General features: G+C 43.9%; 1 protein-coding gene across 3 annotated transcripts in view; it reads right to left on the bottom strand.

Moving 5' to 3' along the window:
- The window catches only part of LOC122557968 (excitatory amino acid transporter 2-like), a 510588-nt gene that overhangs the window by 466503 nt on the left and 27222 nt on the right, over positions 1-16863 (bottom strand). For 2 of the 3 annotated variants that reach the window (XM_043706266.1, XM_043706265.1), the window contains exon 2: positions 15428-15619. The exons of the other annotated variant lie outside the window; for it this stretch is intronic. In XM_043706266.1, coding sequence (XP_043562201.1) covers positions 15428-15495 — 68 coding nt within the window. In that variant the 5' untranslated portion in view covers positions 15496-15619. The remainder of the gene's footprint in view (positions 1-15427; positions 15620-16863) is intronic. 3 annotated transcript variants of the gene reach the window in all.

Here is a 16863-nt window from a genome sequence, read left to right as displayed (position 1 = left end):
GTAAAGCCTAAAACCAAGAATGTATAAAAGTTCACCTTGTCCTCTACTCACCATGTCTCAGTGTGACACCTGAAATTGTGCATTATCTGCCTTGAAGTCTAAGGTTGTAGTTTTAGAATGTTAGTCTCTTACAGTCCATCCAGTGGCATGATACTTGATTGTCTTCATTTGGGAGAACGCTGTTTTGCAGAGGTTAGTGGAGTCCAAGTAAATTTTCACTTTTGCAGAGTAATAGAAGTGGGTATTTTCTCTGTTGACGAGTCCACAGAATGCACCGTCCCTCAGTAGGCCTTTTCATATCAATATCATTTTACATCGTAATTATCTCCATATCAACTCCACCACTTTGTAACTCAAACACCTGATGGCATTTGGTAGTCAACGCAACAATGTCTACTTGAAGGAATGGATTTGAGACAAGCATGACAATTTGTTCCAATAGATCCAATTCCTGAAATTGAATTCCTCCACTGTTTTCCTCAGGCATGCACCAAAGATTTCTCAGAGCAACCATTTATACAAAGAAAATTGACTTTTTTCTCATATTCTCTCCAGACCCAGGAAGCATTGCAGTGTTGCATTATTTTAGTTGGGAGGACAACAGACCTAGTTTCAATTTGACGACATTCACAGCGCTGATCATATGTGTTAAATCTCAGTATCTTCCCTTGACTGAACCACCTCATATCAGCACAGGGACCTAGTATATTGTAGACAGCATCAAATTTACCAAGGGCTTACAAGCGATGTTGAAAAGTTGTTCCTCTAATTGAGTTTACAATCTTATTAACTACTTCCATTATACAAGAAAAGTCCATAACTTGACTCACTAATGCTTGCTGGTGGATTATATAGAGATACCTGACAAAATGCAATAAAACCCATAGTTATGCCAAGTATGGTAGGTGTACTATCAGTTATGATAGATCCCAGTTTCCCGATGTGAATGTTTTTCTCAAACAAGTATCTTTTTATTTCATTGTAGATATTTTCATGCCTTCTGCTCTCTTTAAGGGGTAAAAGGGTGTGAGGTATTGTGTTATGAGATATTATGTTATAGGCTATCTTTATTAACTCACTCACTAGCTCACTATATTCATTAAAACCGGGTTGCTGTTCATTCATTCATAAGCCTTTACTAACCCAGTATTTACCATAATGTGTTTTCATTCATTCATAAAACTGCAGTTCTGTAGTCGGGCGACATGGATATTGAGTGCCTTTTGGACACAGGAGCAGAATTCATGTGCCTACCCCAGAGGTATGAGACCAAACTCCCACTAGACGGGACAGTGAGGACAGCTTATGGAGCAGGATTAAAATCAAAAGGACCAACCCCATACACCTTGAATTTGGTCCCCCACGAGTTAGTAACCTTTATCTAGGTAGGACCTGTAGTTCAGCCACTCCTCAGGATGGATATCCTCACCCAGTTGAATTCCACTTTACATTTCGGTGATGGACAGGTAACATGAACCCTACAAAGGGAAGAACTAAAAGAACACTGGGCTAAAACCAAGGATGACTGCCTGTTACTGACAATGGAACCTGTCACTTTTACAGGAACACTTTCACCTTGCACCAAACAGGAAAAAAGGACTTTAATACAAATCCTCAGCACTTATAACAGCCCAGTGCAGAATATGCGAAAGGCAAGAGGGGAATGGATATTAACTACAGATCACAGGAAAGCCGATGGGCCGTCAAGACATTCAGCCCTGGCATGACATTGGGAAGTTTACCCCACTGGTGTACCTGCACAGCCAACAGAATTTCAGGCTCTGACTGAGGCCTACACAGCAGCAGAGGATCAGTCTGCCAACTTTTACACAGACTCCCGCTATGCTGCAGACTGTCATCTTATTGTCTTACTGTCAGGTACTAACCAATGTTGTAAGTTCTTATCGACTGCCTGGAAAGACTTGCTGCAGGAAGGCGACAACACTGTACCAGGTGAGGGGGTTCTTGTGAAAAAGACCCACAAGGAACCTTTAGATGTGAAGTGGGATGGACCATACCAGCGTTGTCTAGGTGAGAGGAGAGGAGGCCTTGGATTCATGCCTCCTACATCAAACAGGCATCTCACAATACAGCAGGACCACAGACTGACTGACCCCCATGATGCTTCTTATTGTTATTCTAACTGTACGTGTTTTCTTTTTGTAAAATGTGGTTTCCAAACTGTTAAAAATCTGTAAGCGAGGAGAAGGATTGTGTGATTCTTTCAAGAGGTCTCAGTAGAATCAAAAGGGGGGACTGTGATATATTCTGTTGTGTGATATTGTGTTAAAGACTACCTTTAACAGGGGCATGCTAAATTGCCCGTAGTGTTAGGTGAAAGGGGTAAATGTAGGGGAATGGGTGGGTTGCGCTTCGGCGGGTCGGTGTGGACTTGTTGGGCCGAAGGGCCTGTTTCCACACTGTAAGTAATCTAATCTAATCTTTATTAACTCACTCACCAGATCGCTACATTCATTAATACTGGGTTCCCATTCATTCATAAGCCTTTATTAACCCATTGTTTACTATCATACAGTTTCACGCATTCATTCATAAAACCACAGTTCTGCAGTATCCAAATTTCAAACCCATGACTGCATTACAAGCAGTGTTTAACTCAGCACACAGAACAATACCATCCCCATCAAGTCTCCACAAAACATTATAATATTAATCAACCCTTACCAACCATCTCATATCGAGCAATCCACAAAACATAATATTAATCAGTCCTTACCAAGCATCTCTGGACCTTAAATACCTTTCAACTGGGCCATTATCCCTTTAAGAATCTCACTGCCATGAAATTGCATGAATGAATGTAACTCATACCACCAAAAGTAAGTTAATCTCACAACCCAGTGGCAGTAATCAGTTTAATGTCATTTATTCTTTTATTGTGATTTCTAACTTATTTAGAGCATAGGCAACATACAACAATGATCATAGAACAGTACAGCACCGTACAGGCCCTTCAGCCCTCAATGTTGTGCCAGCCTTTTATCCTACTCTAAATCAGACTAACCGACATTCCCTTTATTGTACTAACTTCCATGTACCTACCCAAGAGTCACTGAAATGTCCCTAATGTAACTGACTCTACTACCACCGCTGGTAGTGCATTCCATGCACCCACCACTCTCTGTGTCAAGACCCTACCTCTGACATCTCCCCTAAACCTTCCTCCAATCACCTTAAAATTACGTCCCCTTGTGATAGATATTTCCACCATGGGAAAAAGTCTCTGGCTATCCACTCTATCTACGCCTCTCAACATCTTGTACACCTCGATCAAGTCACCTCTCATCCTTCTTCGCTCCAATGAGAAAAGCCCTAGCTCCCTCAACCTTTCTTCATAAGGCATGACTTCCAGTCCAGGCAGCATCCTGATAAATCTCCTCTACACCCTCTCTAAAACTTCCACATTTTTCTTACAATGATGCGACCAGAACTGAACATAATATTCCAAGTGAGGTCTAAACAGGGCTCTATAGAGCTACAGCATAACCCTGCGGTTCTCAAGCTCAATCCCCCACTAATGAAAGCAGACACACCATAAGCCTTCTTAACAACACCGTCAACTTGGGTGGCAACTTTGAGGGATCTATAGATATGGACCCCAAGATCCCTCTGTTCCTCGAACTGCCAAGAATCCTGCCTTTAACCCTGTATTCTGCATTCAAATTTGACCTTCCAACGTGAATGACTTCACAGTTTTCCAGGTTGAACTCCATCTGCCACTTCTCAGCCCAGCTCTGCATCCTGTTACAAACTACAACCACTTCTCAGCCCAGCTCTGCATCCTGTTACAAACTACAACAGCCCTCCAAACTATCCACAACTCCACCAACCTTTGTGTCATCGGCAAACTTACCAACCCACCCTTTCACTTCCTCATCCAAGTCATTTATAAAAATCATAAAGAGCAGAGGTCCCAGGACTGACCCCTGCAGAACACCACTGGTCACTGAGCTCCAGGTTGAATACTTTCCACCTACCGCCACCTTCTGTCTTCTATGGGCCAGCAAATTCTGTATCCTGACAGCCAGATTTCCCTGTTTCCCGTGCCTCCTTACTTTCTGAATGAGCCTACCTTGGGGAACCTTATCAAATGCTTTGCTAAAATCCATATACACCACATCCACTGCTCTAGCTTCATTAACATGCTTTATCACATCCTCAAAGAATTCAATATGCATTGTGAGGCATGACCCGCCCCTCACAAAGCCATGCTGACTATCTCTAATCAAACTATGGTTTTCCAAGTAATCATAAATCCTGTCTCTCAGAATACTCCGCAATACTTTGCCCATCACTGACGAAAGACTGACTGGTCTGTAATTCCCAGGATTATCCCTATTCCCTTTCTTGAAGAAGGGAATAACATTTGCCACCCTCCAATCATCTGGTACTACTCCAGTGGACAGTGAGAATGCACAGATCATTGCCAAAGGCGCAGCAATCTCTTCCCTCAATTCCTGCAGTCATCTACGGTATAACCTGTCAGGGGTTTTATCTACCCTTATGTTTTTCAAAATTTTCAGCATATCCTCTTTCCTAACATCAACCTGTTCAAGCATAACTTCCTGTTTCATGCTGTCCTCACAAACGACAAGGTCCCTCTCAGTAGAGAATACTGACGCAAAGTATTCATTAAGGATCTCCCCTACTTTCTCCGACTGCAGGTGCAAGTTCCCTTCACTATCACTGATCAGCCCTACCCTCACTCTGGTCATCCTCTTGTTCCTAACATAACCTTAAATGCCTTAGAGTTTTCCTTAATACTATGCACTAAAGCTTTCTCATGCCCCCTTTGAGGTCTCCTAAGTCCATTCTTCAATTCCTTCCTGGTTACCTTGTAACCCTCTAGAGCCCTGTCTGATCCTTGCCTCCTCAACCTTAAGTCAGTTTCCTTCTTCCTCTTGACTAGATGTCCCACATCCCTTGTCATCCAAAGTCCTTTCACCCCACCATCCTTTCCTTGCGTCAGTGGGACAAACCTGTCCAGCACTATCAGCAGGTGCTTCCTAAACAACTCCACATTTCTGTTCTGCATTTCCCTGAGAACATCTGTTCCCAATTTAGGTGCCCCAGTTCCTGCCTAATAGCATTGTAATTCCTCCTCCACCAAATAGCATTGCAATTCCCTCTCTCCCAAATAGCATTGCAGTTCCCCCTCCCCCAAGAAGCTTAGGCCAAGTAATTTTACTAACATTTACTAATTTAAAAGACAAAATAACTGACTCCTCTTGAATATGCAAGCAAACTGGACAGACATCTTTAATTTCATCAAAAGTAACAGCCAGCACTTAGCACATCTTTTCACATCAAGATGAGCACAGCAGGCCAGGCAGCATCCGAGGAGCAGGAAAAATCGACCTTTCAGGCAAAAGTCCTTCATCAGGAGGGCTCCTGCTTCTGCTCCAGCTCCACGGATGCTGCCTGACCTGCTGTGTTTTTCCAGCACCACTCCAATCTTGACTCTAATCTCCAGCACCCACTTCTGTCTACATCTTTTAACATCTCCTGTCTCCCAGGCCAGAAGCCCTTCAAACCTTTTGTGTTCTATAGATAAAACAATACAACACCATAGTCATGGAATTTTAATATATGTCAGGACTGTGTATAAAGGGGCTCCTGTAAGAACTGTATTTTGGGATTCTATCGCTGCCTCGAACTTGTGCAGTGGTCGCTGAATAAAAGAGGCCGTTCACGCCACTCACTGGTTTCGGTTGTTATTTGAACACAATCCCACAGGTAGATCCCTCGTTAGTTGTTATGTCCTTAAAGTCCGTCCTGTCGATGGTTTCAATGAACTGCAGTGGAAAGCATTCACAGTCCTTCCGGTCCTGCTGTACTCACTGAAAGATATCTCCAGACAAAGGTTTCAGCCTCTTGCTACCGTGGAAGCATTAATTAACATGCTCTGGATTGCCATTCTTGAAGCTGGATGTGGAAGCTGTTATTCCTCTCTCTGTTACAGCTAAAGGCTTCTGTTCTCTTCCTGCTGCGAAAATTGCAAACTGTTTGTGTGTCGGCCAACAGGATCATAACAGTATAAAGAATGAGCTGCAGCCCAGGGTGGGAAAGAAGGAATAAAAACAAATGTACACTGAAGATGTGGAACTGCTTGTAGCATTGTTCTGCAAACCTGGTGGTAGATATTTATATATCTGAGTTGTTTTCTAATGCACAAACACATGGTTAGGCTTTCGATAATCCAGGAAAACTCAAAAGCTCGAAATCACTTGGTCCTGAGAACTCACAGGGGCGAGGGTATCAGAGGGGCAAGATGGCGCTGAAGAGTGGCAACTTTGGCACACAGCGCGGCAGTGCGCTGAAGGGGACTTGTGGATGTGGGGTCAATCAAGCGAACTGCTTTGTCCTGGATGGTGTCAAACCCCTTGTAGGAGCTGCATCCATCCAGGCAAGTGGGCAGTATTACATCACACTCCTGACTTGTGCCTTGTAGACGGTGGACAGGCATTGGAGAGTCAGTTTGAAACTTAACCACCACAGAATTCTTAGCCTTGGACCTGCTCTTGTGGCCACAATATTGAGGGCACTGGGCTTTATGACGTTCCTGAACTGATATCTGCTGTCCTGCGCACTCCTTTATCTCTGATGTGGTGATGCAGGTGTTGGATTGTGGTGGGCAAAGTCAGAAGTCACATGACACCAGGTTATAGTCCAATAAGTTCATTTGAAATCACTAAGGGAGGGAGGGTGTGTCTGTAAAACTGCATGTCTGCGTGTGAGAATGTGTGTGTGTGTCAGTGTGAGTGTGTGTATTTGCATGTGTATGAGTCTGTGTGTGTCTGTCTATGTGTGTGTATCTGTATGTGTGTCTGTGTGTGTGTGTGAGTTTGTGTGTGTGTCTGTGTCTGTTGATGTGTGTGTATCTGTGCGTGTGTCTGTGTGTCTATGTGCATCTGTGTGTGTGTCAGTTGTCTGTGTGTGTTTATCTGTGTGTGTGTGTGTGGTGTGTGAGAGTGTGTGTGAGTGTGAGTGCTTGTGAGTGCGCGTGCACGCATGCTTGGGTCCTCAACCCCAGAACCAATGGATTAAGTGTACTTTGTTTTAAATTCTATTCTTAATTTCTCTTTTCTTCCTTTATTATATTATCATGGAAGGACTGGTATTCTGAAGTTTTTATCTCTTTATTTTTCTAATGTATTACTATGATTTTGTAAGTCTGTAATGCTGGACATCTTATTTCTTTATTTTCCTAAGAATTTGTACTCAGGATTTTGTACCTAGGTATCGTACCTAAGACAGCACCATAAGTGGCGACTTGTAAACTTTTCACTGTATTCATGTGACAATAAAGCTAATTCTAATTCTGCCTCACACTCATTCTATCTCTAGCCGTCTACTTACATCCCTACAAGACTCACGCTCTACCCCCTGCTCCCTGGGTGCTGCCTGACCTGCTGTGCTTTTCCAGCACCACACACTTTACTCTGATCTCCAGCAGCTGTAGTCCTCACTTTCGCCTTCAGGCTCTACCACTCTCACTAACCCTCCGACATCTTCCCTCACCTGCTGCCACAACAGAGTTGCTGAGTCGACCTCAGGTTAAGCCACAATTAGATCATGTCCATTTCTGGTGAACTTGCCTTAAAAAGTACATGAAGGTCCCTAAGACGGTTGTGAAGGTGATCCGTCAACAGTTCCAGGAATGAGGGGTTTTAGCGATGAGGTTAGACTAGAGAGGCTGGGGCTGTTCACCCTGGAACAAAGTTTAAGGAGAGATTTGATAAAGGTATACAGGATTATGGCAGATTTAGATAAAGTGGCTAAAGCAATTCTGCTCCCATTAGTTGATGGCACAAGTTTAATGTTCCAGAGAAGGGACACACAGGGGAAGTGAGGGATAATATTTTTAGGCAGTGAGTGGGAGTGAGAGCCCATGACAGGGATGAAAGCAGAGCTGATCAATTCCTGGGGGTTACCATTGACCAGAAACTAATCTGGACTGGAATATAGATACTGTGGCTGCAAGAACAGGTCAGAGGCTCCAATCTCACCTCCTGACTCCCTAAAGCATATTCACCACCTCCAAGGAACACACCTTCACGTGCCTGATTGAGTGCAGCTCCAACAACACTCAAGAAGCTTGACACCAGCCATGGACAAATATGGACTGCTATCCGACTGACCACACAAAACCTTAACCTCATCCACATTGCAGGAGGATGCACCATCTGTACAATGCACTAAATCACCAAATCACAATGCACCAAGGTTTGTTTAACAGCACCTTCCTGACCTTTACCTCTTCAAAAGTAGAACAAGGGCAGGTGGGAACAGTATCACCCACTCCCAGCTAAACTACCCACCACCCTGACTTAGAGAGGTATCATCACTCCTTCATTGCTGTTCACTGAAATCCTCAAACTCTCTCACGAACAACATTGTGGGTGTACGGTAAGACGCAGCGATTTCTTTATCACAATAAACTGGAAAGTGGAAGCTGCACTCTGCTGTTGCTAAAAGAAAAAGGTGGGGAGGGGGGGGGAATCATTCCAACTGGAAGGGTCAGTGTGATTCTGTGGTTCATTTTGACTACACAAGATAATGTCAGCTTTTGCAGCAGTGAGGTGGATATTTTGCGAGACAGGGTGGCACCAGGAATCTCTCAGCAAAGGAATTGGCAGCAGGCTCTTGGCTTTGCTGTGAATTGCAGTTTCAGAGACCTGTGCACTCAGACAGCGAGAAGCTCACAAACAAGGGCTCTCCCCCTGTGAATGAAACACACAAAGCTAAAGACTCTGAAAAGGAAGAATTCTACCACAAGGAAAGCCCTAGATCCAACTGAACAGCTACTGAATCAAAGATCCATCTTTGCTCTGCACTCAGAAACATTCAGAAAATGAGAAGCATTGTCGGACCCAACTCATTCCAACCTTGTCCCCTCGACGACTCTGAACGGCAGAATTTGTTATTCTTTGCTCATATTATTCTGCCCATTATATTTGAGTGCAAACATCTTTTTCGTCTGTCTTATGAATGAATATATGGGTGTTTGGAGATTTTAAAGGTATGCGGTTTAAGTTGCGTAGCATTCATTAGAAATCCACTTATTGTCATTTGTTAAAAACTAAAATGGTTCACAACAAATCGAGTTATTTTCCTGCTAATGATGAAACCTGGTGGGAATTGTGTTCAACTGACTTGCAGTCCATCAGCCAAGTGGATCACCTTGGTGGTTTAGTTGGGTAGTTACACATGGCTTGTGGAATAGTGGGGAGTCAATTAATGGCGTATTGTTCTCATTGAGTCATGACAGTACCTACAGCACACAGACTTAGTGCCTCAAGGTCAATGAGAGATGGACAATAAATTCTGGTCTTGTCAGAAATAACCATATACCATTAATGAAGAATTGAAGTCTATCTCCTCAAGTAACATCTTAAAAACCTAGATCCAGTTATGCCTTTACCTTCTGATTTCTAACATTAGATTCCCTACAGTGTGGAAACAGGCCATTCGGCTTAACAAGTCCACACAGACGCTCTGAACAGTAACCCACCCAGACCCAGTTCCCTCTAACTAATGTACCTAATACTATGGGTAATTTAACATGGCTAATTCACCTGACCTGCACACCTTTGGATTGTGGGAGGAAACCGGAGCACCCGGAGGAAACCCACGGGGAGAATGTGCAAACTCCACACAGACAGTCGCCCGAGGCTGGGATCGAACCTGGGACCCTGGTGCTGTGAGGAAGTATTGCTAACCACTAAGCCACTGTGCTGCCCTAAAGCACCAATAGTGGGATTCGAACCCATGCATGCAAAGCACAATGGATTAGCAGTCCATCGCCTTAACCTCTCAGCCACCTTGTCAGCCCCAAGGAATACATTCCCAGCTTGTGTAGTGTCTCCCTATAATCTTTGTAGTTTGATCCTTTGCTTTAACATATCATTCTGGAACATTTACACTGCACTCCCTTCAAGGCCATCCTAAGGTGTGCTACCCAGAATTATTCTCCGGAGTCTTCTGTGACTCCACCCGTGGTCTAACCAGGGTTTTGTAAATTCAAAAATAGCTGCTACCTGTTGCATTTGATTAATCTGGATATAAAGACCAGACTCCCATTAGTTTATTATTTTCTGGACATGTTTATGACATTTTAATGATCTATGTACCTGAACCTGCAAATCTCTTTTGACTTCCACTTCTTGTAGTACACTACAATCTTGATGAAGCCCTTACAAGTCTAAATTGAAATCCGATCGTCAATCTATTAAGAGAGTCTTCAAGTCATAGAGTCATACAGCATGGAAACAGACTCTTCAGTCCAACTGGTCCATGCTGAACATAGTCCCACACTAAACTAGACCCACCTGCCTGCTCTTTGCCCATATCCCTCCAAACCTTTCCTATTCATGTATCCATCCCAATGTCTTTTAAAGATTGTAACTGTGCCCACATCCACCATTCCCTCAGGAAGTTCATTCCACACGTGAACCATCCTCTCTGTAAAAAAATTGCCTCTCATGTAATCTCTCTCCTCTCACATTAAAAATGTGTCCCCTAGTCTTGAAATCCTCCATCCTAGGGAAACGACAACACCCATTAACTCTATCTACACCTCTCGCTATTCTATCAGGTCGCCTCTCAACCTCCGAGTGAAAACGTTCCCAGCTTATCCAACCTTTCTTTATAACTCAAATCTTCCAAACCCGGCAACATCCTGGGAAATCTCTTCTGAGCCCTCTTCAGCTCAATAATCTCCTTCCTCTAACAGGGTGACCAGAACTCGACACAGCGCTCCAGAAGAGGCCACATAATGGCTCCACAAATGTTTGTTTTCACCAACTCTGCTTAAAGTGAAACTAATCTTTGTGTCTTTGGCAAACTTGAAGATTTGGTCTTCTATCCCTTCATTTAAGTCATTAATAATCATAACCAATAGCTGAAACCCGAATAAGGGTCCTTGTGGAATACCACTATTCACATCCTGACATCTGGCTTCATATTGAGCTACTCAGCTAATTTCCCAGCCAGATCAAATATTTGGTTTTGATTTCATGACCTCCAACTCTTGGTTAAAAGCCTCTTATGAGTAACTTTATTGATAATGGAGTATTAAAGTACAGGTGTTCTTCTGTCTACAGTGCTCACTGGACCCCCTCAGAGCTCAAATCCACAGGCAAAGAACTATTGCAAGATCTAATCATTAGAAATGAACTAGTGCAAATAAGAAAAAAAAGACAGGGGGCAGTGGGGAGAACATAAGGCAATTGAGTAAAATTATTATTGCAAAAGACATATGCAAAACTGAGGCAAAAACAGAACTCATTTTGGTGGGATGTCAACAAAGGAATTGAACAGCAGTGGGAAATATTCAACAAGGAGATCAAAAAAGGTACAGAAATCGTTAAATCATAGAACTTGACAGTAGTTAGGGAAGCCATTTGTTCCGCTGTGTCTGTTCTGGCTCCTGAGAGAGCTACCCAGCTAGTCCATTCTCCAGCTCTATCTCTGCAGCCAGCTAAGTTCACCAATTTCAAAAATAATTGCACAACAAAACACTAGACACCATAGACGATTAAAGTGAGACTAAAATCGAACCTTAAGAGAAAGGCCTACAAATGCTGGATGCAAGAACAGTAAGCCTCGAAATAATTGATAAGATTGGGCAGTCAGCATGGGAAAGGGATGTGGCGATCACATTTGACAAACCTATTCAAGGTTTTATTTTGTGGATGTAATGAACAGAGTAGATAAGGGGAACTGTGCGTTTGCCTGTTTAGATTTCCAGATGGCTTTTGATAAGACAGCATGCAGGAGGCTGAGAAACAAGATTAGAGTAGATAGGATTGGAGAGAATATATTGGCATGAATTGAGAATCGGTTAATGAACTGAAACAGGCAGTGGGACTAAATGGGTCATTTTCAGGTTGGTAAGCTTGGACTATGTGGAGACCTGTAAGGCTCAGGACCAAAGCACCCTGGCTATTCACTAGCCCCATCAATGACATAGGATGAGAGATTCAATGTAAAATTTCCAAGTTAACATGAAACAAGGTGGAAGTGGGAGTTTGGGAGGAGGATTAAAAAGTCATTTCAAGGAGATTTGGAAAGGTTAGGCTGAAATTTAGCAGATGGAATGCAATGTGGAGAACCTTTGGCTAGAAAGACAACAACATGGAGTATCTCTTAAATGATGAAAAGCAGAGAGAGACGTACTGATCTTGAAAGGGATGCAGGTGTCCCTGTTTGTACAGTTAACATGCAGGTTCAGGAAGCAATTAGGAGCAAGTGAGGACTGCAGATGCTGGAGACCAGAGTTGAAAAGTGTGGTGCTGAAAAAACACAGCAGGCCAGGCAGCATCCGAGGAGCAGGAGAATCGACATTTCGGGCAGACGCCCTTCTTCAGGAAGCAATTAAAAAGGTAAGTGGCATGTTGGCCTTTATTTCATAAGGGGTATGCTTTATGCAGACATATTTGCCATAGACAGAATGCAACAAGGCTGAATCAAGCTAATTCCAGAGATGGGTGGATTGTATTACAGTGGCTCAGTGGTTAGCACTGCTGCCTCACAGCTCCAGAGACCAGGTTCAATTCCAGCCTCGAGTGACTGTCTTGCACATTCTTCCCCGTGTCTGCGTGGGTTTCCGGGTACTCTGGTTTCCTCCCACAATCCAAAGATGTGCAGATCAGGTGGATTGGCCGTGGGAAATTGCCCATAGTGTGCGGGGATGAGTAGGTTAGGTGCATTAGTCAGGGGAAATGTAGAGTTATAGGGTAGGGGAATGGGTCTGGGTGGGATACTTCTCAGAGGGTCTGTATGGACTTGTTGGGCCAAATGGCCTGTTTCCACAGTGTAGGGAATTCTATGTAATGTAATTATGAGGGAAGCTCAAGCAGACTATGCCTATATTCTCCGAAGTTTAGATAAGTGAGAGACTGTTACTTGAAAATACCAAATTCTTACAGGATAGATGCAGGAAGGATGTTTCCCCTGGCTAGGTTTTCAGAAGACACGGTCTCAGAAATACCACGTGATACAGAGATTACTGGGAGGTGATGGGGAGGTGATAATGACCCTGTTATGAAAAAGGACAAGGAAGGGCCTGAAATCAAAGTTCTCAATTGGGGAGGAGGCTCATTTTAATAAGATCAGGTACGACTTCGCCAGAGTGGACTGGGAGCAGATATTTTTAGCTAAATGTGTGTCGGAGCTGTGAAACATAGGCAAGAGGAAGTGAGGAGAGTACAGGGCCAACATATTTCAATAAGGATTAAGATGAAGAGAGGGACCATCAAATCAAGTCAACACTGGATGCCACAGCTGAATCCACAGGTTTGGATTAAGAGAAAGAGAGATTATGGCAGATACAGAGGGTTCAACAGCAGACACACCACAGGGTACAGAACGTGCAAGAGGGAACTCAAATAAGGAGATTGGGAGAGGATATGAAAGGATAATGGCAGGTAAAGGAAAATCCCAAGTTATTTTACAGGTGCATTAAGGATAAATGGATAATCAGGGAAAGCTTAGGGCTCATTAATTTATGTGTAGAGCCTTTGGATGTAGTTAAGGTTTTAAATGAATACTTTGCCTCAGTGTTCATGAATGGGAGGAATGATGTGGGTATAGAAATCAGGGAGAATGCCTATTGCACAATTAAAATAATTCGCACAGACAGAGAGGAGTTTCTGAGTGATCTGGCTATCTTAAAAGTAAATCACTGTCCAGGGCCAGATGACATTGTCAGTGAGACAAGGGAGGAAGCAGCAGGGGCGTGAGCAATAATTTTCAATTCCTCCCTGGCTACAGGAGAAGTGCCAGAGGACTAGAGGACAGCCAATGTGGTACCATTACTCAGGAAGGGGGCAAAGGGTAGACCAGGAAACTACAGGCCGGACAGTCTAACCCCATGGTGGGAAACTACGGGAAGCAACTCGATTGAATGTTTTGAAGAGATGACCAGGTGTGTGGATGAGGGCGATATTTTTGATGTCATCTACTTGGACTTTAGTAAGGTTTTTGTTAAGGTCCCACATGGGAGTCTGAAAGCAAAGGTTAGAGTCCATTGAATCCAAGGAAATTTGGCAAATTGGATCGAAAATTGACTGAGTGGCAGAAAGCAGAGGGTGGTGGTTGAGGGTTGTATTTTCAACTAGAAATCTGTGTCCACTGGGGTCCCACAGGGGGTAAGGTTGGGGCCTTTGCAGTTTGTGGTGTATAAAAATGATTTAAAATTGAACATAGGAGGGTTCTTCAGTAAGTTCACGGATGATATAAAAATTGGTGTGGTGGTAACTAGTGAGGAGGATAGCCTCAGATTACAGGAGGTATTGATGGGCTGGTCAGATAGGTCAATCGGTGAAAAATGAGATTCAGTCTGGATAGATGTGAGGGTGATGCACTTGGGTAGGACAAACAAGGCAAGGGAATATTAGATCAACAGTAGGACGCTGGAAAGCACCAAGAATTAGAGGGACTTTGGTGCATATTCCTTAAGGTATCAGGACAGGTGGATAAAGTGCTTCAGAAGATGTCTGGGATAGCTGAGTTGTAGAGTTTAAGAGCAGGGAGGTTATGCTGGAACTTGTATAAAATGTTGGTTTGGCCACAGGAGAGTATTGTGTATAACTCTGGGAGCCACATTCTAGGAGGAATTGAAGAGGATGCAGAGGACGTCTACCAGGATGTTGCCTGCACTGGAGAGTTTCAATTAGGCAGAGAGATTGGATAGAATGGGGTTGTTTTCCTTCAAACAGAGGAGACTGAGAGGGGACATAGTGAAGATGTGTAAAATTGTCAGGGACCTGAATTGGGCAGCAAGGAAAAAACTTTACCCCTTGATGGAGGGGTCAGTGACTCGGGGACAGATTTAAAATTACGGGCAGACGATATCGAGGAGATGTGAGGAGAAACCTTTTCATTCAGAGGGCAGTGGGCATCTGGAACTCACTGTAACGTTTAAAAGACTTTCAGATAAGTGGATGACTAGGAAAGGTGTGGAGGGATATGGGCCAGGAGCAGGCAGGAGGGACTAGTTTAGTTTGGGGTTATGTTGGATCGAAAGGCCAGTTTCCATGTTGCATGATTCTAATAGGCAGAAGCCTTCACAACATTTAAGTATTTAGATGTGCACTTGCAATGCCAAAGATATGGGCCAAGTGCTGGAAAGTGCATTAGAATAGGCAAGCAGTTGTTCTTGATTGGTGCAACCTCAATGGGCTGAAGGGCCTTTTTCTCTGCTCAGTGGCCATAATTTACTGAACTTCAACTGTAATGTAAGAAGCACTAAGTTTGTACTATCCCAAAAGACTTTGATAAGGTGCCAAATGATTGTGTCAAGATCGAGGTGAGAGCGTGCCCAGACAAGGGGCATGGATCAGAATGCAAAACAAACTGACTGCAACACAGAAAACTGAGAAAAGGGTCAAAAGATATTTACCTAGTCTGGCCGAAGGTATGAAGTGATATTTCACAGGGATCGTTGCTAGGACCACTGTTGCTCATCATTTACATACACGACTCGCTCTCAGGAATTGGAATTAAAATTGGAATGTTCGAATGACACCGAATTGAAGAAGGCTGCGACAAAACGCAAGACTTTAAAAACTCGAAGGATGGGTGTATCGGCGCACTAAAGAAAACAAAAAGGGAAAGAGAAAATGATTTACAAGGATGATACAGAACGACGGTGAAACCATCAGCAGAAAAACTCAACAGGTTTTACGGGGTCCTCTTTGCAAATGGGCGACTTGATGGGTCTGGAAAATCATGTGAGGGTTTGACAGGACAAACATGGATAAAATATTCCCGCTGGTGGGGAGACCAGACACCAACATCGGTAAGTCACTCAGAAATCCAATATGGAATTCAGGAGTAATATCTTTACCTGGAGAATAAGTAGGATCTGGAACCTGTTGCTACAGGCATTTCCTGATAAGTCATATTGAAACAGAAACGAGACTGGTGGAGACATGGATAGAAGCCTTTGCTAATAGCGTTTAAAGAAGTAAGGACGGTTGAGATGCCCGCATATTTCACAGGGATCGTTGCTAGACCCCTGTTGCTCACCATTTGCATACACGACTTGCTCTCAGGACTTGGAATTAAAATTGTAATGTTTGAATGAACATAAACAGCTATTGTCTAACTGAATGAACTGTATCCCAGTATAGTCCCTGTGCAAATAATCCAATGCAATACAAGTGGCCCCTGCCCCCATTCCTGAAGAAGGGCTTATGCCCGAAACGTCGATTCTCCTGTTCCTTGGATGCTGCCTGACCCGCTGCGCTTATCCAGCAACACATTTTCCGCCCTGCCCCCATTCTGTCATGTCTGGGCACAATCCTGTCTGTCCTAACAAACGGGAGCAGGTTCAGCAACAAATACCCACCTGGGGTTTCGAAATAAGGAATGCACCGGTACAGTGAAGGGTTTGCAACATCACCCTTCACGGCACTACACTAGGTACAAACATCACAGGTAAAATGCAGAAAACTACAGAAATAAATTAAAAGTTCAGCAGTACAGTTCTACCCATTACAAAGGAATAAATAAGAAATAACGTTAAAAGTTCCCAGTTACTGTCCTTCTCTAGCCATGGGCCTGCAGTCACTCCACGGTGGGTTTTCCCCACGAGGGCTCGATCTCTCTCCCCCTGCACTGGGTGCGGTCCCCCTACCCCCACACTGGGCTCTCCCTCTCCTCCCCAACACTGGGCTCTATCTCCCCCGGACACTGGGCTCAATCTCTCACTCTCCCACACCGAGCTCGATCTCGCTCCCCCCCCCCCCACACTGGGCTCAATATCCCACTCCCCCTGACACTGGGATCGATCTCCCTCTCCCTCTCACAATGGGATCGATCTCCCTCTCCCCC

This window comes from Chiloscyllium plagiosum, chromosome 16 (genome assembly GCF_004010195.1).
Source record: "Chiloscyllium plagiosum isolate BGI_BamShark_2017 chromosome 16, ASM401019v2, whole genome shotgun sequence".
In the NCBI taxonomy this organism is placed as follows: Eukaryota; Metazoa; Chordata; class Chondrichthyes; order Orectolobiformes; family Hemiscylliidae; genus Chiloscyllium; species Chiloscyllium plagiosum.
This window is presented reverse-complemented; position numbering and strand designations above follow the sequence as displayed.